This window comes from Rhinatrema bivittatum, chromosome 10, assembly GCF_901001135.1.
Source record: "Rhinatrema bivittatum chromosome 10, aRhiBiv1.1, whole genome shotgun sequence".
Lineage (NCBI taxonomy): Eukaryota > Metazoa > Chordata > Amphibia > Gymnophiona > Rhinatrematidae > Rhinatrema > Rhinatrema bivittatum.
In genome coordinates this window covers 126,733,426-126,757,732 of record NC_042624.1, presented here as the reverse complement: position 1 = coordinate 126,757,732, position 24,307 = coordinate 126,733,426, and the positions used below count along the sequence as shown (strand labels likewise).

General features: G+C 44.5%; 1 protein-coding gene across 4 annotated transcripts in view; it reads left to right on the top strand.

Annotated features, from left to right (window-relative positions):
- The window catches only part of SZT2 (SZT2 subunit of KICSTOR complex), a 446,100-nt gene that overhangs the window by 172,405 nt on the left and 249,388 nt on the right, over positions 1-24,307 (top strand). For all 4 annotated transcript variants that reach the window (XM_029618788.1, XM_029618789.1, XM_029618790.1 and 1 more), the window contains exons 34-37: positions 993-1,109; positions 7,808-7,871; positions 9,529-9,714; positions 18,129-18,461. In XM_029618788.1, the coding sequence (XP_029474648.1) occupies positions 993-1,109; positions 7,808-7,871; positions 9,529-9,714; positions 18,129-18,461 (700 nt within the window). The remainder of the gene's footprint in view (positions 1-992; positions 1,110-7,807; positions 7,872-9,528; positions 9,715-18,128; positions 18,462-24,307) is intronic.

The window sequence follows — 24,307 nt, the reverse complement described above, 5'->3', positions numbered from 1 at the left end:
AAATTATTTTCCTAAGAGAAAATTAATTAAAATAAAATAAAAGTCATAAAATGAATAGACATAAAACAGCATCAAATGGGAACTACAGATGTACATAACAAATAAACCATATCTACGGACTACATAATTGAACATAGGTAAAATCATAAAAAATGTTTGAAAGCTTGTTTAAATATATGGTGATGAAAGACGGCACCTTGGGTCATTTTGAAGAAAATATCAATGAAGCACTGAGATAAGTACTCTTTTGGACGCTGTATTGTTTGTGTTGGGAGTGACTCGCATATGGTTGCTTTGACGATACACTGAAAGTGACATATTTGCAATAAGAAAATTTACAAAAAACAAAAATGGAGCAAGTGATTGTTTTCAGGCTATAGTTTCACATATACAGGCAGTATTCTTAACGGTCCTACAAACATAAATGTAACGAAGCATTCACATGTCTATAAATAGTATGGGAGATCTTTGGTTGTAAGGCTACATCTGCCATTCAATTAATGAATTCCATAGGTATTCTCTGTGGTCTAAACGTAGCGCGAATCAGTTGTAAGGCTCGCAACTGTGGGATGGTATAAGGAGACTGGATGTGTAGCAGAGATTATTGGGATGAGTAGAGATCCATTTTTGTCACATGTGACCCGTGTCTGGACACTAATGGAACATTGGAAGATGGGGATATCAATGGATAAGGTAAGTTTTATTTGCAAAATTAAAATATAAAAAGTTTCATTATGTCTATACATGCATACATAAGGTAATTGAATGCTTAAAGGCTGGTAGTGCCTATTATGAAGTCATAACGATGGTATACATTGTGATTCACGCATCGATGGCTTAGCGGTTGATTTTTTGATGACTATCGCTGATTTTTACTAGACACTTTAGTATGGTACATACTGTTCCAGTAGATAGTTATATAATTGACGTGAGCCTGTGCACTTCTTTGGCCAGAGTCCTCCGTTTCAGTTTGACATTTACCTCTGCGACAGGTATACATCAGACAGCAGTGTGTCTTTTGCCCGATCACCTGGGCAAGCCTCCTCCTTGCGCTCTGATGAGGAGATCCTGCAGAATCTGGAGAGATTTCCTTCCCGGGAAGAGGAGAGGTATAGAACATGCTGTACAGTTCCATTCCACTTGTTGCCTCCTGCTCGGATTCTCTATTCCTTTGTCTCCACTAATCCTCGACGTTTTATTTTGTTGTTCTCCTTCCTGTTGCCCCATGTTTGTACCTTTTTCCCATGCCTATGTCCTTTACTAAGTAACCATGTTTTATTTATTTCTTGTATAAATTTTCCTGATTTTTCTGTGAATGATTATGGTTTTCTGTTTTTCATGGAACAAGATATTGAAAATGGGTATTTTAAGCTACAGTAAATGTCAGCAAAAAGAGATTGAACAACAACTTCAACAATTTATGTCAAAAAAAACAATTTTTAAATAGTCATTAATGAACACAGTATCAAGACATTTCTTATGGTGCTTCTCAATACAATCTACCGTCTCTTGCCCCCAGTGGGCTGCAAATTATGTCAGAAAACAGCACACTCAGCTCATTCATTTGCTGGTTCAAAATGTGTTATCTAACTTGTTACATACACATCCTCAAAATATCACAAAACCTATCTCAAAAGTGTCCACCAGTACTCTGTAACTCCTTAGTTGTGCTCAGTGTGTAAAAGCCCAGCCCATCATAGGCCCTTGTTTCAGTGTAAAAACGCCTGCCTCAGGGGTTAACATTATCTAAAAATAAAAGATAAAGATGCATAGCGAAAAGCCATATAGCAAATATATAACACACACATAATAAACCAAAGTAACAATAATCCAAACGGCTATATTTACTCTTATGTATCAAAAACAGTTTAAAAATGTCAGCTAGCTCAATACCAGATTCTAAAAAGTACCACTATTTAAATCCCACAAACCACCATTCAGCAAATTGTGTATGAGAACCTCCTCCTTAAAGGGCATAGCCAATCAAAAATAGTTGTCTACATTGGTCCTACTTGGTTTACATGTGTTTAAAGAACAGAGATTACATGCGGATGATACTAGTTTTGTACAGAAATGGAATAATAATTTAAATAAATGTGGTTTGATTTGATGTTTTTAATTATTGAGCATGCTAGATTAACAGGTAATTTAATCAAGAGTAAGATTGATGATGTATTAACTTCTTTACATCTACACATGGTAGCAGATACCTTTGACGTTGTGTTGAAGGATTTCCAGTTGAACATGGCGACATTTATCGAAGAACTTAAAAAGAACAAGCACAAAACGTTTTTGAGAAATGAAGCCAACTACAGGCGGGGATCAGTTTATCCATGGATACAGGTGTTAGGTACATAGATGTTCATCAAAGATTCCATTTGACTCTTTATCTTCTTCTTCTGAAGCATCTGGTGATAAACAGGATATCCTAATAGAACAACATGAGCCTTTTTTAATCCAATTGCAAAGAGTATGATTTCAGACCAACGAAGGGGACTTTCCTACTTTCCCGAAGAATAGATTGGGGATGGACAATCCAGGATCATATCAACGTCCTTGGATACGGTCACAGCAGTGCAATCAGTGGTAGTTTATCTTTCTGCCAAGGTATTGTCAGTGGCACGTGAGTGTGTTGAATAAGGGTTTATTTTTTGTATTTTCCAATAAGATGAATCTTTTTGATGTTGAGTTGTATTTTTATAGGTTTCTAAGAAACTTACATTGGAACCACAATAGAACCATCTTTATGGGTTGACGACATTTTTTTCTACTATGCCATCAACCCATAAAGATGGTTCTATTGTGGTTCCAACATCTAAATGGGACCCTCAAGGACCAGTAAATCTGGTTATCCACATGTTTTATGAATTGGTTTGCCATGACATAGATAACCTGACCAAGCAATCACTAACATTCAAACACAATATTTCTCCTAATGAGTATGTTACCTTACAAGAATTACATTGCGATGACATAGTGAAGGCTGCTGACAAGAGTGGTGTGGTAGTTGTGATGGATGCAGTGGCATATAAAGATGAAATCCTTTGGTTTTATGTTGTTTTGGAAGAGGACCAGATGTATGATTTGAAACTATATATTGATTCCATTTTGTAATATGCTCTGACAAGGTCTTGAATTACATCGAGAGCATCAGTTTTTGAAGGTTAATTCCCCTAAAACTCCAGTGCTATATACTCTTCCTAAGATCCATAAAACATTGGTGAATCCACAGGAAGATCCATTGTTCTTTCCGAAGATTTTTGTTTTTGTTTTTTGTTGACACGTTTTTACAACCATAGGTTCTAACCCAATCCCCGGAAGCAATCCATTTTATTGCCAACTAATTTATTTAGGAAATTTTCTATTGACTCATAGAACTACAACATGATGTCATCAGTTGCCATACAGACCTCATTGAAGTGTTTTTCCACCAAAAATCAAGTTAATGAACACCAGTCAATTGCTGCATTTAACCCATGAGGGACCAACAGTATTAGCGGTGAAAATCCAAAATTGTTTCCTTAGGTTAAGCTTATAGTCTAGATTTAAATCCTGGCTAGAGGCTTCAGCTTGTTGGATAATCCATCAGTGGAGATCCATGAAGGAATGTAATTTTTCCAAACAGTGAAGAACCATTGGAGCTTGTAGATTTAAATGATTAAACGATTTCTTTGCTTCAGTGGTTACTGAAGAGGATATTGGGGAGATTCCCGTTCCGGAGAAGGTTTTCATAGGTAATGATTCAGATGGACTGAACCAAGAAGATGTGGTAGGCCTGATTGACAAACTGAAGAGTAGTATATCACCTGGACCGGATGGAATACACCCCAGGGTTCTGAAGGATCTCAGAAATGAAATTTCAGATCTATTATTAAAAATTTGTAACCTATCATTAAAATTATCCATTGTACCTGAAGACTGGAGGGTGGCTAATGTAACCCCAATATTTAATACAGGGCGATCCAGGAAACTGCAGACCAGTGAGCCTGACTTCAGTGCCAGGAAAAATAGTGCAAAGTATTCTAAATATCAAAATCACAGAACATATAGAAAGACATGGTTTAATGGAACAAAGTCAGCATGGCTTTACCCAAGGCAAGTCTTGCCTCACAAATCTGCTTTTTGAATGAGTCGTTAAACATGTAGATAAAGGTGAACCGGTAGATGTAGTGTATTTGGATTTTCAGAAGACATTTGACAAAGTTCCTCATGAGAGACTTCTAGGAAAAGTAAAAAGTCATGGGATATAGGTGGCAATGTTCTTTAGTGGATTACAAACTGGTTAAAAGACAGGAAACAGAGAACATAAGAAATTGCCATGCTGGGTCAGACCAAGGGTCCATCAAGCCCAGCATCCTATTTCCAACAGAGGCCAAACCAGGCCACAAGAACCTGTCAATTACCCAAACACTAAGAGGATCCCATGCTACTGATGCAATTAATAGCAGTGGCTATTCCCTAAGTATACTTGATTAATAGCCATTAATGGACTTCTCCTCCAAGAACTTATCCAAACCTTTTTTGAACCCAGCTACACTAACTGCACTAACCACATCCTCTGGCAACAAATTCCAGAGCTTTATTGTGCATTTTACTGAATTGGCCCGACTGTGATAAATAACATGTTATGGCGTTATTGCGGGCCCTAACACGATTTGATGAATGACCCTGTCTGCCAGATAACTTGTTCTCTAAACAGCCTACTGAATATTGGCCTCTGTATAAACAACATAATTCACATGCAGTAAGAAACAGTGGCATAAACATCACATCAAATAACATAAGAATAATAAAAAGCAAAGGGTCAACAAACAAGCTGTAGTTGAGACTTTTTTATTGGACTAACTTAATACATCTATGACAAGTTTCATCGGGTCAGGGAAGATACAGCACAGCCTAAGACACAGGTGGGAAACTCCGGTCTTCGAGGACCACAAACAGGCCAGGTTTTCAGGATATCCACAATGAATATACATGAGATAGATCTGCATGCTCTGCCTCCAATGTATGCAAAACTATCTCATGCATATTCATTGTGATTATCCTGAAAACTTGGCCCTCGAGGACTGGAGTTCGCCACCCCTGGCCTAAGACTTAGAAGACTCTGTACTATTTAAACCCAGTGGAACTGCACTGCATCTTCCCTGACCTGATGAACATGGGATTACTTTTGAAAGCTGATCACAGATGTATTAAGTTGGTCTACTGGAAAGGTCTCACTTACAACTTGTTTTTGGATCATTAATTCCATGTATCCAAGTTGATTAACACCACAGCCACAATTCTGTTTTGTTTTGTTTTTTAAGGAAAAGAAAACAATATCTATAGCAAAATATAAATGCACAAAAAACAATGCTTTAATATCAGCAGGCAGAAATATATGTTAAATAATAAAGGGATCATAGAGAGCTCCAAAAGAACTCTTTATCTAAGAGGCTGCATTTCAATTACCTGATCCCCAGTTTAACACATTGTGCTTTATGAACTCATCTTTTGCAGAGCTAGGTCACACTCCCATGCTTGATAACAGCCACAATAAGATGGAGTAGTTGACGTTATCAAAAGCTGCACTGAGAGCTAACAGTACAAGTATATAAGAACATGTTGGGTCAGGCCCATAATATGTGCCATGTTGGGTCCATTGAGCCCAGCATGCTTTCTCTGACACTAGCCAGTCTCTGTCTCTAGGAAGTACCTGGCAGATCCCAAAAAACAGAGTAAGATTGAATCTATGCCTTTGTCCAAATCTGTCAGTGATTGCTAGGAAGACCGTGTCAGATTGATGGGACTTCCTAAATCCTGACTGATGTCTAAATAGGCCAAGTCATCTACATACATCTGGAACTGAAGTAACACCACCTTCTCTAAATCTTTTCCCTAAGGCAAATTTCAATAAAGGGCTTTTGTATATACACCGATCTTCGCTTCTTTTTCTGCTACACAGCTAAATGGATCGGCTTCCGATTTGTTTTCTGGGTACAAATTTATAAGGGCCAGAGTCTTCTGCAGAAGTAGTGGCCCACAGTATCTGTAGAAGGATTCCTACTTTATTTGCTGATCCTTACTTTTGGACAAACTAGTTCTCAGAGTATACTATTAAAACTAGGAAACCACTATACTGTTTGAAAATACTAAATATCAAAATGCCAAAAGATACAGTAAATCCAAATTTATTATTGTTCTATTAGAACTCTCATATAAAATGCATCTAAATAGACATAAACTCACTATAAAGAAACCCCCTCCATATTCTTTTACAACATATTAAAATCACGACGCAGTAATTGGCTGAACTCATACGATGCAATCATTAATTGTGCATTACAAAAGAACCATAACAAAGTGAAAGGCTGGACACATAGTGAAACAAATTGTACATAATTGTAGAAAGATGTTCAAAAAAACTCCAGTTCATTTGCATCAATTATGGTCAATGACTTTATTAATGAAGAGTTCACTCAAATCCTCACTATTATTTGTTGGATTTACTGAAGTTCATTGTTACATAAGAACATAAGAAATTGCCATGCTGGGTCAGACCAAGGGTCCATCAAGCCCAGCATCCTGTTTCCAACAGAGGCCAAACCAGGCCACAAGAACCTGGCAATTACCCAAACACTAAGAAGATCCCATGCTACTGATGCAATTAATAGCAGTGGCTAGTTCTAAAACGTTTGAAACCATTACTATTTTTCCAAGATTTCAGAACAGTTCTCCAAGCGTTGCTATTTGCCAAGATAGATTACTGCAGTGCCCTTTTCCTTGGCCTCCCCAAATCTACTACCAAACCACTGCAGATGATTCAAAACGCTGCGGCAAGATTATTGACCAACACCAGCCGTGGAGATCACATTTCTCCCATCCTTAAAACTCTACATTGGCTTCCAGTGAATTTTAGAATACTTTATAAATCAATTACCCTAATTCACAAATTCATTCATCATCAACTCCAACTCGACCTCGAAATCCCCTTCAAATTACACTCCTCCAATAGACCAATTAGAGATATTCTTAAAGGTACTCTGAATTTTCCCCCAACTAAAGCCACACGCCTTTCCTCGACCAAAGTCCGAGCTTTTTCAATAACAGGACCTTCTATCTGGAATAACATTCCCACAGGCCTAAGATTAGAACCCTGTCTCTCAACGTTCAGAAAAAAACTCAAAACGTGGCTATTTCATCAAGCCTTTGCTGACCCTCCAGACAATCTCTAGTCACCTTTATTCCCACCGAGACGAATTTATCCCCTCCCAGATGAATGGATTGCTATCCGCTCGAAAGATGGACTCTGGCACTTTTAGGTTAAAGCACCTTAAGCTTTAACCCACATCCTTTATTATTATTATTATTATGTTACAATACTTCCTGCCTTTTTTCTTCCAGCTATATTTAGCTTCCAAGTTTCTACTCCTTGTTAAATGTAACTTTACCTTATTCTCCTCTATTGTTATTCACTTTATTTATTGCTTCAGTTATCCTTGTTCTATGTAAACCGATCCAATATGGTTATCACTATGAAGGTCGGTATAAAAAAGTGTTAAATAAATAAAATAAATATTCCCTAAGTAAACTTGATTAATAGCCATTAATGGACTTCTCCTCCAAGAACTAATCCAAACCTTTTTTGAACCCAGCTACACTAACTGCACTAACCACATCCTCTGGCAACAAATTCCAGAGCTTAATTGTGCGTTGGTTACATACGCAATGTGACAGATTCAGATAGATTCTTGCACCATGATTGTGGATCATAGCATAGTTTGTAACATAGGATTGCTCCCAGTCTCATTTCTTCTCTCTCTTTCAGGCATTCGGCTCTGTCCATGCTCCCCACTGTACACAGACAGGCGATCGAAATTACCATGACCGAGGTAAGGACATAATGGTTAGCAAGGTCGCACATGTTAAGTCAGTCATGGCAGCAGTTAAGACATACTTTACAGCAACCATAATTTCGAAACAGTCTTCCCCAAACCCCGCGGACATTGTTACAATATGGCGTCCTCCATTCTCTATGGATCCTCTTGTTTGGCGTGACTGTAGTAGGATCCCACTTGTTTTGGTGCCCCTGCGGTATGACCTCTTTCATTCCTTGGGCATCATTGCAGTACATTGGAGCGGAGGAGCAGGGGGGCCTACAAGCCAGGGTTCATATCCCACTGCTGCCCCTTGTGACCTTGGGTGAGTTACTTCACCCTCCATTGCCTCAGGTACAAACTTAGATTGTGAGCCCTCTGAGGACAGGGAAATACCTTCAGTACCTGAATGTAATCCACTTTGAAAGTGCCTGAAAAGCAGAATAGAAATCAACTAAATAAATAAGTAAACTAAATACAGTCCGCCTCATTGTTTGGGCCTGACTGGATCAGTCCCCTCTGTGACGCCTTTTCATAAGCTGAAGGCACGGTACAGCATAGACAAATCCTGTAAAATTACAAAGCAGAAGATGAAGTGAAGATATAAAACAAACCTTAGCAGCAAGTTAATTGTTCAGACAAACTGTGGTAGAGTCCCCCTCATTTGGGCATGACGGAGTATTGTTCTGCTCGTTCGGCTGTCACTTCCTCTTATTGTTCTTCATTCGGGCGTCCCTCCTTCTTTCAGTACGTCTGTGGTACAGCCCCTTCATTCATGCATGACCGTCTCTCTGTGTATTAAGGCCTCCTGGCTGTCACTTCCTCTTATTGTTCTTCATTCGGGCCTCCCTCCTTCTTTGAGTATGTCTGTGGTACAGCCCCTTCATTCATGCATGACTGTCTCTCTGTGTATTAAGGCCTCCTGGCTGTCACTTCCTCTTATTGTTCTTCATTCGGGCCTCCCTCCTTCTTTGAGTACGTCTGTGGTACAGCCCCTTCATTCATGCATGACCGTCTCTCTGTGTATTAAGGCCTCCTGGCTGTCACTTCCTCTTATTGTTCTTTATTCGGGCCTCCCTCCTTCTTTGAGTACGTCTGTGGTACAGCCCCTTCATTCATGCATGACCGTCTCTCTGTGTATTAAGGCCTCCTGGCTGTCACTTCCTCTTATTGTTCTTCATTCGGGCCTCCCTCCTTCTTTGAGTATGTCTGTGGTACAGCCCCTTCATTCATGCATGACCGTCTCTCTGTGTATTAAGGCCTCCTGGCTGTCACTTCCTCTTATTGTTCTTCATTCGGGCCTCCCTCCTTCTTTGAGTACGTCTGTGGTACAGCCCCTTCATTCATGCATGACCGTCTCTCTGTGTATTAAGGCCTCCTGGCTGTCACTTCCTCTTATTGTTCTTCATTCGGGCCTCCCTCCTTCTTTGAGTATGTCTGTGGTACAGCCCCTTCATTCATGCATGACCGTCTCTCTGTGTATTAAGGCCTCCTGGCTGTCACTTCCTCTTATTGTTCTTCATTCGGGCCTCCCTCCTTCTTTGAGTATGTCTGTGGTACAGCCCCTTCATTCTTGCATGACCGTCTCTCTGTGTATTAAGGCCTCCTTTCACAGTTAGTTCTGGGGATACTTATCTTATGGTCTTATTTGTCTCTGTTCTTCTGCCCCTAGATTCGATGGCTTTTGGAAGATGAAATTGTTTCAGCTCTTCGTCAATCACAGTTTATTACTGCTGCCATACTGCGCAAGGTAGCAAACCATGTGTATGACTCTCGGGACCGGCCCAGCTGCCATAGTGAGCTGGTCCTGCTGCATTTCGTCTTTGGGCCTGAGCATTCCCTTGAGAAGTTTAAGGAGGTAACATTTTGGGTTTTTAAATTAGGAAGAATCTAACCTTAGTCTAGATTCCCAAAGTGGAAATGTGAGCTCAGGGTCTGCAGCGAGACTTTGCATCCACTGAAGGCCTATTAAGAGAGCTGTGTAGCTAAATATTCCTAGTACTTGTGTAGCTCTTTGGAGATAATCTGAGGCAGACAGAAAGCTCTGTTGTGATAAAGGGAATCTCTCCTATTCCTAGATTCAGTATAGTAACACGAGCCCCCAGCAGTACATGCCGAGGGGAGGCAGGACAGGAACACGAGCCCCCAGCAGTACATGCCGAGGGGAGGCAGGACAGGAACACGAGCCCCCAGCAGTACGTGCCGAGGGGAGGCAGGACAGGAACACGAGCCCCCAGCAGTACGTGCCGAGGGGAGGCAGGACAGGAACACGAGCCCCCAGCAGTACGTGCCGAGGGGAGGCAGGACAGGAACACGAGCCCCCAGCAGCGTGTGCCGAGGAGAGGCAGGACAGGAACACGAGCCCCCAGCAGTACGTGCCGAGGGGAGGCAGGACAGGAACACGAGCCCCCAGCAGTACGTGCCGAGGGGAGGCAGGACAGGAACACGAGCCCCCAGCAGCACGTGCCGAGGGGAGGCAGGACAGGAACACGAGCCCCCAGCAGCACGTGCCGAGGGGAGGCAGGACAGGAACACGAGCCCCCAGCAGCACGTGCCGAGGGGAGGCAGGACAGGAACACGAGCCCCCAGCAGCACGTGCCGAGGGGAGGCAGGACAGGAACACGAGCCCCCAGCAGCACGTGCCGAGGGGAGGCAGGACAGGAACACGAGCCCCCAGCAGCACGTGCCGAGGGGAGGCAGGACAGGAACACGAGCCCCCAGCAGCACGTGCCGAGGGGAGGCAGGACAGGAACACGAGCCCCCAGCAGCACGTGCCGAGGGGAGGCAGGACAGGAACACGAGCCCCCAGCAGCACGTGCCGAGGGGAGGCAGGACAGGAACACGAGCCCCCAGCAGTACGTGCCGAGGGGAGGCAGGACAGGAACACGAGCCCCCAGCAGTACGTGCCGAGGGGAGGCAGGATAGTAACACGAGCCCCCAGCAGTACGTGCCGAGGGGAGGCAGGATAGTAACACGAGTCCCCAGCAGTACGTGCCGAGGAGAGGCAGGACAGGAACACGAGCCCCCAGCAGTACGTGCCGAGGGGTGGCAGGACAGGAACACGAGCCCCCAGCAGTACGTGCCGAGGGGAGGCAGGACAGGAACACGAGCCCCCAGCAGCACGTGCCGAGGGGAGGCAGGACAGGAACACGAGCCCCCAGCAGCACGTGCCGAGGGGAGGCAGGACAGGAACACGAGCCCCCAGCAGTACGTGCCGAGGGGAGGCAGGACAGGAACACGAGCCCCCAGCAGTACGTGCCGAGGGGAGGCAGGACAAGAACACGAGCCCCCAGCAGTACGTGCTGAAGGTGGAGGCAGAATATTAAAGCAAGTCCCCATCAGCATTTTCCTAGCATGTAGACAGATGGACTCAGGACCAGCGGATTTATGCTCCCCTGCCAGCAGATGGAGACGGAGCAAGATGACATCACGGTATATGTACCCCTGCCAGTATTCTCCGTCTCCAACAGATGGTGGACATGCATCTCCCTATGGGGATATTGCTTCAGATTTTGAAAAGAGAATTTAAAATGGAATAAGGAAAGCCCTGCTCTCCTGCAGTGATAACAGATGGTCCCTCCCCCAGTTGAGCATTCCTGAGGTGATTTCCGTGGTCCCTCAGGTGGGTGCCTTGGTCCGGTAGCTGAGTTTCCTGACGTGGACTTAGCTGCTTGTACAGCTTAAAGGCAGTGAGTGCAGGAGGCTGAGCGAGGCGGTGACGGCAGATGCCCTCTCCCCCCGCAGCCGGAGACTCTCTGTACTTAGCCAGTAAGGGCTGACCTCTGGTAAGTTTAAAAAAAAAGAAATTAAGAAATTCGGAAAAGCAGAGTCAGTATAGAGGGGTTTGCAGGATTTCTTCCAGTCTCCGTGCTGGTCACGCCTTTCGGATATTTGTTCCCGCTCCCATGGGGGCTAGGGGAACTGGGCAGCCTGGTGGGTTGAGTGGCCCCAGTGGGCTAGGCCCCGTGTGCCAGGCCGGGATGGCATTTTGCACGCTTTTGTCTGTGTTTACTGCTCTCTACAGGACGTCGGTGTGTGCACAATATTGCGCACAGAAATATTTAAGCATTGGCAGAGCGCCCAGGCTTTGGCACACAGTTTCTATGTGTGCTTGAAATGTTTTCAGTGCAAGCTGGCTGGATGCACATTCTCCATCCCCTGTGCACTGATGGTGCCGATGGGCAGGAAACCTAAGTGCCTTTCTCTCTGTTGCCTGTCATATGCGGACATCTCAGCCTGACGTTTTCTCTAGCATGTGTCAGTGTTGTTTAGAGGCTCAGTGAGCGTTGTCTTCCTCTGATTTCTCTAAGCCTGGATCCTCTGTCTGATGATCATCTGGTTAAGGATGTGTCTGGAGGTACGCCAGATCTTGGAACGTCCTCTGCAGGAGATAGCAGTTCAATGGGCCACGCTCCAGTTCCTTCTGGGTTTGGCCTGGATCCGGCTGTCTTTTCTTGGGTGGAGTTTTTTTCAAGGTTTGTGATCCTTTCTTCAGGTGTAGTCCTCAGCTTCACCCACTCCTGTCAGGTCGAACCCTCAGCCGGTGGCCTCTCCCTCTTCCGGTCCTATGTTTAAGCGCCAGAACAGCCTTTGTTCCCTGCAGGTAATCCCGATTGGAACCCGGATGGCGCTGATAATAAGGAAGATCCTGATTCCCTGGAAGATGGGGAAATGCCTTTGGACTGGAACCGTATCTGACCATGTTGTAGTTTTTTCATGGAGATGAACTGCCGGCCTTGATTTCCCAGACCTTAAAGATGCTGGGTGTTCCTGGTGCAGAATCCATGTCTGAACTGAAGAAAAATCCAATTTTGATTTCCTTGCATAAAGCCTCTTTTTTTTCCCCTGTTATGGACGCCATTCAGGAATTGATTGATCTTGAATGGGGCGCTCCAGAGGCAACTTTCAAAGGAGGTCAGACATTGGAAGGCCTGTACCCCTGAATCCAGTGGTGAGAGACGTTTGCGTTTTCCCAAAATGGGTGCACTGGTCTGTGCTATCTCTAAGCGGATGACTATCCCCGTGGAGGGAGGAGCAGCCTTGAAGGATGTGCATGATAGGAGGATTGAGGCTATCCTTAAGCAAGCCTTTGAAGCAGTGGCAATGACTTTATAGATAGCTTCTCTTTGCACCCTAGTGGCATGATCTTGTCTGCTTCTCTCTCAAGATGTTGATGATTCTGGACTGAATTACAGAGAGGTTATGGAACCCACTATTGCCTTTTTAGCTGATGCGGGCTGCAATTTGGTCCGTACCTCGGCCAGAGGAGTGGCTTCGGTGGTAGCGGCCAGGCGTCAACTATGGTTGCAAAATTGGTCAGCTGACGCAGACTCCAAAACTAATCTTACTAAAATGCCTTTTAAATGCTTGTTTGGGAGCGAGTTGGAGAAATTGGCCAGTAAGTGGGGCGAATCTCCGGTCCCTCGGTTGCCGGAGGATAAGAAGCAGTTGTAGCACCCCTTTGGTATGAGGTGTTGTCTCCGAGGTTCCAAGCGCTGTCAACCTTTCAGAGGAGTCGGCCTTTTGGTAGGTCTCAGTCCTTTCATCTCAGACAGCCAAGAGAACAGCGGGCTCGGGCGGCTATCCTCCCGAGCTTCCCAATGAAGGTTTGTTGACCCACCTTCAAATACAAGACATAGGGGGACACCTCTCTCTCTTTTATCAAAGGTGAGTCAAGATTACATTGGATCAGTGGGTCCTGGAGGTGATATGAGAAGGATATGTGCAAGAATTTTGCAGTATTGGGACGTGTTCATGGTGTCTCCTTGCCACTCCCCGCAGAAGAACCAGGCAGTGGAATCTTTGCTTTTAAGACTCCTCCAGCTGAGGGCTGTGGTTCCAGTGCCTACGTATCAAGAAAGTATGGGGCGATATTCCATTTATTTTGTTGTGCCCAAGAAGGAGGGCTCGTTTTCTCCCATCCTGGATCTCAAAAGTGTCAACCGTCATTTGAGGGTGACTCATTTTTGCATGGAAGCCTTACGCTCAGTGATAATGGCTGTGCAGTTGGGAGAATTTCTGACCTCCCTGGATCTGTCTGAGGCCTACCTTCATATTTCCTTTTTGGAGCACCGATGTTTTCTGTGCTTTGCGGTGTTAGGGCACCATTATCCGTTTCGAGCGCTGCCTTTTGTTCTAGCCACCGCTCCCAGAACATTTTCCAATGTTATGGTGGTAGTAGCAGTGTATTGAAACGAGATGGGATCCTGGTGCATCCCTATTTGGATATCTGGCTGATTCGAGCCAAGTCTCAGGAAGAGAGCTGCCTGGTGACCTGCAAGGTAATCTCCTTATTGCAGGAGCTCGGTTGGGTAGTGAACCTGGCCAAGAGCAGTCTTTAGCCATCTCAGTCGAGTATCCGGGTGTTCAATTCAACATGAGGCAGGACAAGACTTCTGCCAGAAGTTCGGATTCAGAAATTAATGTACAGGTGCGTCAGTTGGTGGGCACTATACTCCCGACAGTGTGGTCCTATTTACAGGTACTCTGTTTGATTACAGCAACCCTGGAAGTGGTGCCGTGGGCAAGGGCGCATATGAATCCTCTTCAGCGTTCACTGCTTTCTTGTTGAAACCCACAGACTCAGGACTATTTGGATCAACTCCACTTGCCGATGGAAATCTGCTCTCGCCTCCAGTGGTGGTTGCAGGAAACTCATTCGAGAAAGGGTGTTTTCTTGACCCCCCCCTGAAATGGTTGATACTCAAGACAAATGTGAGTCTCCAGGGTTGGGGAAATCCCAACTGAAGAATCCCTCTAGAACATCAATAGCTTGGAAGCCCGTGTGATCTGGTTGGCATGCTTACAATTCAGCCAGACTGCAAGGTCAAGCGGTTCGATTGATGTCAGACAATGCAACGATGGTGACCTACATCAATCGACAGGGAGGACCCAAGAGCCAGCAAGTGTCGTAAGAAATAGACCAACTTATGCAATGGGCGGAAGGACAACTACAGATGATCTTGGCCTCTCACATTGCAGGAACAGACAATGTAAGAGCAGATTTTCTCAGCAGGGAGAGTCTAGACCCAGGAGAATGTCGGACCAGGCATTTCACCTGATAGTGGATCGCTGGGGCCTTCCGTTCTTAGACCTGCTGGCGACTTCTCACAATGTGAAGGTTCCTCGATTCTTCAGTCACAGGAAAGATCCATGGTCCTTGGGCATAGATGGTTCTGGCCGGAAGACAAGTTGTTTTATGCCTTCCCTCTTTGGCCCTTGTTGGGCAGGATAGTCATAGGATCAAAGGCCGCAGGGGGATGGTATTCCTGGTGGCACCAGATTGGCTCCAGTGACCGTATTATGCAGATCTGCAAAGACTTTGAGGGAGACCCGCCCCCCCCCCCCCCTTCTTCTGCTGTGCAAGAATCTGTTGCAGCAGGGACCTGTCCTTCACGAAGATCTGACTCTGTTTGGTCTTACGGTTTGGCCCTTGAGAGGGCTTGCTTGTTGATGTGTGGATATTCTTCTGCGGTGATTGCTACTTTGCTCCGCGCTCGGAAGTTCTCCACTTCCTTGGCATATGTGTGGGTTTGAGAGTGTTTGAGGCCTGGTGTGAGGATCGAGGTGTTCCTCCTCGTTTGGTTAACATCCTGCTCATTCTGGAGTTTTTGCAGGATGGGTTAAATAAAAGATTGACCCTTAATTCCTTGAAGGTACAGGTTGCGGCTCTTGCCTGTTGCAGGGGTCCGGTGAATGTGATTCCTTATTGTTTCATCCTGATGTGGCCTGTTTTTTGAAGGAGGGTTGAAGCATCTTCGGCCTCCCTTGAGGTTACCAGTTCTATTGTGGAGTCTTAATTTGGTGTTGGAATTCTTGGCGGGCCCTACGTTTTGACCACTGTGTAGCCTTTCCTTGTGGTTATTGACCTTGAAGACAGTGATTCTGGTGGCTATCTGTTCTGCTAAATGAATTTCCAAGCTGCAGGCATGGCCTTGCCTTGCCGGGAGCTGTTCCTTCGGGTGACTCCAGGGGCGTTACAGCTGCATGCTGTTCCATCCTTCTTGCCCAAAGTGGTCTTGAAATTTCATTTGAATCAGTCCATTTCTTTGCCATCCCTGGATAAGGCCAGGGAACCGGAAGAGTATCACCTCCTGTGTCCCTTGGATATTAAGAGACGAGTCGTGCAATATCTGGAGGTTTCTGAACCTTTCTGAATGACGGATCACCTGTTTAGCAGGGCAGACAAGCTTTGCGGGTTACTATAGCTCACTGGATTAAGGAGGTAGTCACGGCCATGTTTGTGGATGCTGAAAAGCCGTTGCCTACTCAGGTTAAGGCTCGTTCCACTAAGGCTCAGGCAGTTGTCTCCCATCGACATTTGGTGAGCTGTGACGTGGTCCTCCTTACATACTTTTCCAAGGTTTTATCATCTGCAGGCCTGGGAGGACGCAGCCTTTGTACGTGCAATGTTGACTGGACCGCTGGCAGCCTCCCACCCTATTTGGGCGTAGCTTTGGTAGATCCCATTGGTCCTGAGTCCATCTGTCCTACATGCTTGGATATGGAGAAATTACTACTTACCTGATAATTATGTTTTCCTTAGTATAGACAGATGGACTCAGCTTACCGCCCTCTCCTGCCAAATGATTGTTCAATGGTCCTCCTGTGGGGCTCCAGGTCCCAGGGGATTATTGGTAAGAGTTCATCCAGTCCTTAGAGCGGGGTACCTACATTCATACTTGAGTTTGATGTTTCTTGTTGGTTGAGTACAGTTGTGGTTGACAGTTTTTAATCAGGTTTTTGCTAGTCTGTCCATGGTTATTTTTGAAGAGAATACTGACAGGCTGGGGTCACTGCAAGGTTATATATATACTGTGACGTCAGTTTGCTCCGTCTCCATCTGCTGGCAGGGGAGCATAAACCCACTGGTCCTGAGTCCATCTGTCTACACTAAGGAAAACGAAATTACCAGGTAAATAGTAATTTCTCCAATTGATAATTTGTATATTTTGAGTACTCTGAATAGGAATTCTGGTAGCAACCTTTGAGGATTGGAGATGAAAATTCCTGATCTAACAGCTTTGAGTGAAAACATCTTAAGAGCTCACCCAAGCCATAGATGTGGATACCTGGGCTATAGAAATAGATGACAAATGAACCAGTGTCATCAAATTCAAAAGAAACCTGCATTTAAATGGCAGCAAAAAGGCGAGAAATGATGTACATAGGCTGAGCCCACAGACATCAGCTGATATTTGTGTCCAGCTCCCAACCTCTACGCTCACTAAAAATGCATCAAGAGCAGTCTTCTCTCCTTCCTTCCATAGAGCTGCGCTCGCAGGATGGAGCTGACCCCTAGAGCAGTGGCGCAGGAGCTTTATTGGACTTTTTGGTGCTTGTCTTTTTGTGCATTTGAAGCACAGCATTTTCAGGGTGTGGAGGCCGAACATAATTTAGTAACATAATAAATGTGACCACGTGCTCCATGTAATCGGCCCAGTTATCCTCGTCACAGTGCTAAGGATACATCCCAGATGCTGGCTACAGGATGTGATCACCTGCAAGATTTCTTCTTAGCCAGGATGTTTTTGTCTTCCTCCTTCGTACTCTACCATCTTTGGAGAAGGAATAGAAACAAACAAACAAATAACAAGGTCGCCACTTAGTTCCCTCCATCACTCACCTTTCCCATATGTAAGCCCAAGGCTCTGTAATAATATAAATAGTCAGCAATGCTGGCATGGCCGTTGCCCAGATATCCAGCCCGCAGACAAACTGGCTACACCAGCAGCTATCTTCATGGACTTCAACATGACTAAGCCTGACAAATGGTGCCATTTGGATATTTGGCCATGCTTGGTGGTCGGTACTTATCTGGCTAAAAGGTTTCCCAGGTAGGGGTGGGGTAGAGTCAGCAAACCGGCTAATGTTCAGCTAAGTTAGGTCTAGATCTCCTAAGCCACGATAAGACATTATCATGAGTTAAAAAGCATGTAATGTACGTTAAATGTTTTACATCGTGTGTTATCACCATATCGCAGCACTGACATGCAATAGAGCAGAAGATTTCCTCCCCCTATCAAAATAAGCTGCTTGGCAAACATTTGCATGCATAACATTTCCTAATGCATGCAAAGCAGGTTATGAATAGGCAATCATATGGTAATAAATAATGGGGCTGACTTAGGAAAAAAAAGTCTGCCCTGTTATTTTAATGCATTTGGGGGAGATGTAGTTATTTTCCCTTGCATCATCAGGTGTTCTGTCTATGGTTTGCTGCAAGGGGAGAATCCTTGGTTCTCTGTCCTAAATATACTCTTTTGGTCCCAGGAATTTCGCAGAATGAACCTCCCAGGATATGTGTTGAACGAGGAGGAGGAGGATTTTCACTTTGTGTCTGTCAACCGTCACCAGCCAATGAGACCCACAGCTGGATCTTCTCAGGCTCCAAAAGGAGAGACAGAGGCAACCAGACTTCGTCAGGGCAGCGGGCATAGCCAGACGAATCAGAGCAAGGAAGAAGGCAATTATATCCCACCTGGATCACAGAAGGAAAAAAGTGCAGCTCGTATGAGTGAAATAGGGATGGAGGCACATGAGGGATGGCTGGAGAGGGAGGAGAGTGCAAGCAGTCACCACTCAGTCGGGCCAGAGAAGGGAAAGGTGAGGCTTGCTCCGTATCGTCATCAGATTGCACAAAAGGCAAGGCTAGGATCAATCCAGAGGGAGGAAAGGAACTGGGATCACTGACAGGAGGGGTATGGAGGTAGAAAGTAAAGTCAGCGAGGAAAGAGGGGGAAGCTGGAGGTCAGTGGCAGGGGAGATGGACTGGGATCTTCATCAAGTTTGAGAAACAGATTGGGGTTAGGGAGAAAAGAGAAATGCGGAGCAATATTGAGAGGCTGAGATCAGTAGATGGGAAAAGAGAGAGGACGTGCTGTTGTCATTGAAGCAAGAGGTAAAGGCTGGAGTTGTAGGGAAAAGGGAGAACTTGGAATCGGACGAGGACATTGGGATCTTGGGTTGGGTGAATGAGAGAGGTCATGATGGGAAGAGGAGAGCATTTGGTTTTGAAGGGAGCAGAGAGAGAACCTGGAGACCTTGAGTGGGGGAGGGGGCGGGTTGGTGTCCTGGGGAGGAGGTTATATTTTGGAGAGGTGGTGGAGAGCGAAGCATAGCTTGGAGTTATGGAGAAGGAGAGAGGCACACTGATTAAAGGTATTGAATTGAAAACTGTGTTTCTGTTTTCAAGGTTATGAGACAATATTATACAGTTGTATGCAAAAGCTTTAGGCACCCCTGTTCAAATGTTTAAATAAATGTCTAACAGGTCAATCCAGTACCGAGCGGTAGGAAGAGCTGTGTTAGTGCCCGGCGCACCCGCGGTTGCCGCACGCACAGTGCAGCTCGCCTACCGCTCGATCCTGTATGTAAATAGCTCGCTAATGCAAGCTGCGTCTTAGAAGTGTCCGTGAAGCGTTAGGCCCGCGGATCCCATTTTACAGTATAGAGCGCTATAGCGCTCTATACTGTAAAACGGGTTGCGCGGGCCTAATGCTTCACGGACGCGCTGGTATCTGTCATTTCAAGTGTCATTTGAAATGACAGGTACCAGGAAGTGGACAGTTCTCCGACGCTCAGGATTGTCAGCCTCTCTCCCCTCCTCCCGAAGCAACAAAAGCGCAAAAAGCAAAAAAATTAAAAAAAAAAAAAAAAAGTTGCAAGAGAGAGAGGGGAGAGAAGACGGGCAATCCTACGCTCGGGATGGCCAGTCCCCTCTCCCCTCCTCCCAAGGCAGGCGCGAAAAGCAGCCTTGCTCCGGGAGGAGGGGGGAGGGGACTGGCAGTACGAAGCGACGAAGCGACTTACTTTTGCAGCCCCCCATCCGGACATCAGCGAACGCGACCGCGGCTCCCCTCTCCTGCCTCCAGCTGCTCAGGAAGATGGACGTCACGTCTTGAGCGGCCATCAGCAGAAATGGATCGCGGCTCCCCTCCCCTGCCTCCCGGCAAAGATGAACGCCTGCACGGGGGAAAGCGGCCCCTGTGCGTGCAATTGGCTGCTCAAGACGTGACGTCCATCTTCCTGAGCAGCTGGAGGCAGGGGAGGGGAGCTGCGGTCGCGTTCGCTGATGTCCGGATGGGGGGCTGCAAAAGTAAGTCGCTTCGTACTGCCAGTCCCCTCCCCCCTCCTCCCAGAGCAAGGCTGCTTTTCGCGCCTGCCTCAGGAGGAGGGGAGAGGAACTTTTTGCAACTTTTTTTTGGGCTTTGGGAGGAGGGGAGAGGGCTGGGGCTGCCCCGGGGACCAGCACCCATGGACACAGCCAGGGCAGGAGAGCTGGGGCTGGGGGAAAGTTTGCCGCCTACCCTTACCCCTGCCTCTACCGCAGGGGTAGGGGTAGGTGGTAAGTTAGCAGGTTAAACGCGGGGCAAAACGGCAGGGAAAGATAGCGATAGTCGGGGGCGCGCGTTACTGGATGGTAGGGAATAGCTAATTCGCTCGTTTGCATGCAATATACATGCCGCGTGCGGAAGGGGTTGCCCGGGGATTTTAGGACATGGTAGGAGTAGGTTAAAGGGGGTTGTGGATCGCCGGAAGGGCTAACGTGGGTTAGGAGTGGGGTAAACGCGGCCGCACCTTACTGGATAGACCTGTAAGTGAGCAGAAGCTGACACAACCTCTGCATGAGACAAAGTTACACATTACTTCTTTCTGCAGTTTTTAATGCAAAATTACTTTGCTGATTTTTACAGATTGAAAGTAATACAACATTGATGTACAAAGGTTTGGACACCTTTTTAGCTGATTCATTGCTACATTTTTTAAAAGTTGTTAATAAGGCCTAAAAAGTTGACTCGTTGGGCTTTCACCATGGCCCTTCTAACCTTTCAGGTGTTGTTGGATCTGCTTTCAACAAGCAGGGGCTTCTCTGAGCTGTAAGATGTTGCCATATTGTAAATATTTATTTATTTATTAAATAAATAAATAAATATTGTAAATATCCTGTGGATCACTGCCACCCACTTCTCCTCCTGAGCTGAGGAGTTGTGCTGATCCCCTCTGTGGGGGGAACCTGTGCTGAAGCTATGCCAGGCCCCTGCTCCTTTTCTCTAGGGGGTTTCTTCCCCAAAGTTTTGTTTTTCTTTGGAGGGCCTGAATCGCCATGGGTCAGGGCTCTGTCCTGGTCATTTCAGCTTCTAGATGAGAGCCTAATTATCCATAATGGTAGTTGAAGCAGGAGACTCTCTCTTATTTATTTATTTAATTCTTTTATATGCCGACCTTCATGACAGATGTCGTATCAAATCGGTTTACATGGAACTAGGGGTAAACATTCTTATCAACCGTTTAACAGTCAAACATTCAGAAGAGGCAAAAAGTTACATTTAACAAGGAGCTCAAACTTGGGAATAGAAGAAGGAGAAGGACAGAGAGACAACCGTTATGATTAAGAGGGTTTAGCTACGTATATTGCCAGGTAGGCTTGAGATGTAGATCTCCTAAAGTGGAGCGATTATGGGAAAGCTTGGCGAAATAGCCAGGTTTTGAGTTTATGGGAGAATACCCCATTTTTTTCTGTCCTGAAAGATAATGTGGATTTAGTCAGTCCTTAGAGGAAGGACAGGTGAAATCAGAGAGTGAGAATGACTGTTTTCTGTCTATTTGTCAAATAAAAAAAATCTCTGTTCTCTCAGATGGTCATGTCCCTTAGGACATCAGTTTTTCAAGTTCTGCAGGTTCCAGTACGGGTCCGGTCATCTAAAGCCTTTCCTCTTCAGAAGTTCAAGGTATGCGCCTAATGGAGTTAGATTCAAAGGTGTTGAGGCTTCACCAAGCTGTGAAACGACTCTTCTGGTAATAGGGGGCACTGCCCTGAAAGATCACCAGGATTTCATCCACGTCTTTATTGGTGCAGATCACTGTCTGGGGTTAGGGCAGTTACTGTACCTGGGTTTAAAAAAGGATTGGATAAGTTCTTGGAGGAGAAGTCCATTAATGGCTATTAATCAAGTTTACTTAGGGAATAGCCACTGCTATTAATTGCATCAGTAGCATGGGATCTTCTTAGTGTTTGGATAATTGCCAGGTTCTTATGGCCTGGATTGGCCACTGTTGGAGACAGGATGCTGGGCTTGATGGACCCTTGGTCTGACCCAGTATGGCAATTTCTTATGTTCTTATGTTTGTGCAACTTGGGCGCTTGTGCTGGGTACCGCAGCTGAGAGGCAGCTTGGTTGGATTTTGGGGCTGCTGTTCCTGGAGGATGCCGTGTATGATCTTATTGGGATCTCTTATAGCTCTGCAGTCTCGTTGGTTAAAGCGTGAAGGATAGTGTGGCTATGCCACTGGGCGGCAGATGCTTCCTCTGAGCAAGTGGGAAACTGTTTCTGTGGCGAGGACTTAAACAAGCTTTTAAATGACCTAGGGAAGCAGTCAGCTTCCCAATTATTTGGTTTAAGAAGAAGAAATTGGTCTTTTCAAGTGGCCATAAGGCCAAGAGGTAAATCATCTGGTTCCTCCCAATGAAGGATGGTGGTTTCCCTCCTTGGGGGTGCTTATAGGTGTTCGCCTTCAGCAATTTTATCAGGAGTGGTCCCAGATATCTTCTCAGTTGCAACATAGTTCTTGCCACTTCAATTTCCGATACCTATATTGGGTCGCCATACATGTCGCCCTCCAGGAGTAGCAAACAGTGATTCCAGTTCCTTGTGAAGCACAGGGACGTGATCAGAATTCCATTTATTTTGTAGCCCTAAAGAAGAATAGTTCCTACAGACTCATCCTTGATTTGAAAGGGATAAACAATAGTCTTTACATTTCTCATTTCAGTATGGAAGCCCTCTAGGCCATATTAGTGACTATGCAGAAGGGCAAGTTTCTCTCTTCCTTATTCTTACCTATCTGGAAAGATCTTCATAGTTTCCTTTTTTTTGCATTCTGAAAAAGCACTTTCAGTTTAGGGCACTTCCATTTTGATCTCACCATGGCTCACAGAATCTTTGCAAGGTAATGGTAATTTAGAGTTGTGAAAGTTTAGAAGGATAATGACTTTGCCAAAAGCAAGATGTTTCTTCCCAGTTTCTGGAATGCCTTTTTGATGCTAAATCAGGACAAACCTATCCGACTCAGGAAACATTAGTGGTTCTAATTATGTGTCACGTAGAGAAATTTCTTGATCAGAGAGCTTCTAGAGGTTAGGAGTATCTGCAGCTCTTGGGCTTCATGGTAGCCTCCTAAGATGTGCCTATATGTGTCCTCTGCAGTTTTTCCTTGTCGGTCCCTCAATCTTTGGACTACAAAGTTTGTTTAAAGAAAGCAAAGAGGTAGGCGATCTATGATACCGTCAGGTGAGTACAAAAAGAATAGATGCCTTAATCTTTTTCAATACTTTATTGATGCAGAGACGTTTCAAATCAAATGCCCGACTCAGGCCGAGTTTCGCAGCTTGTAGCCGCTGCCTCAGGGGCTACAATTAAACAATCAACATTCACCAAATGAATATCTCACAAAAATATTATTAAGATCTCTTAAATATTAAAAAGAATCTTATATAAATTAATAAACATCCTTTTTAAACATTGCAAAGATCTAAAATTCAAACAGACTCAATTGTAATAATAAAAATTTTTTATATTAAGATCTCTTAAATATTAAAAAGAATTTTATAAAAATAAATAAACATCCTTTTTAAACATTGCAAAGATCTAAAATCAAACAATCAAATTAAAAGATGAAAAAATTAAATAATAAAACAGTGACATTAGATGATACTTTACCTCAAAACTTCAAATCACTGATACTGTATAATCCACTCTGATTAAACAATATGCCATCGATGAATAAACAACTAAAAGAGAAACGACCACTTATAAAACCATATATAAAATTTAAAATGAATCAATTCTCTTATTCAATGTGATGAAAGACCTTAATTAAATATGCAAATCTCAAAAAATAAACCCAAATCGTCTTATTATGGAAAATGAAACAAATGTAAAAAATATATAGAAAAGATGATCTATACTGTAGCTAAAACACCACACCACATTATTTAATTGTGCATGACAGATATTACTAAAATTGACTGTATTATACATCTCCTTTTTAAGCAACAAATCATGAAATGGAATGACATTGATAGCATTAATAGCAATATTTAAACACTAGTATAAACTTGATGTAAAATCTGCATATCATTCACGATCAATGCCTGTCCTTATAATGCGACACAACCCAAACAAAAGAGTATTATTGATACCAGTAGCACTACTGGACCAGTGTTGTAAACTTATACCTCAATTGATGCCACAACCATTACCCATTTGTGATTAGCGATCCTCTTATATTATACTAAAAAAAATTTTTGAAATTTAATCTTTGAATATAATCATTACAAGCCACATTTAATCAATCTTTTGATTTTAAGCGCCAAAATTGTATCTCTGAAATTCAATTCATGCCGTTCTTCAAATGTAGTTATTTTAAATGCGGTTTGAAATAACTACATT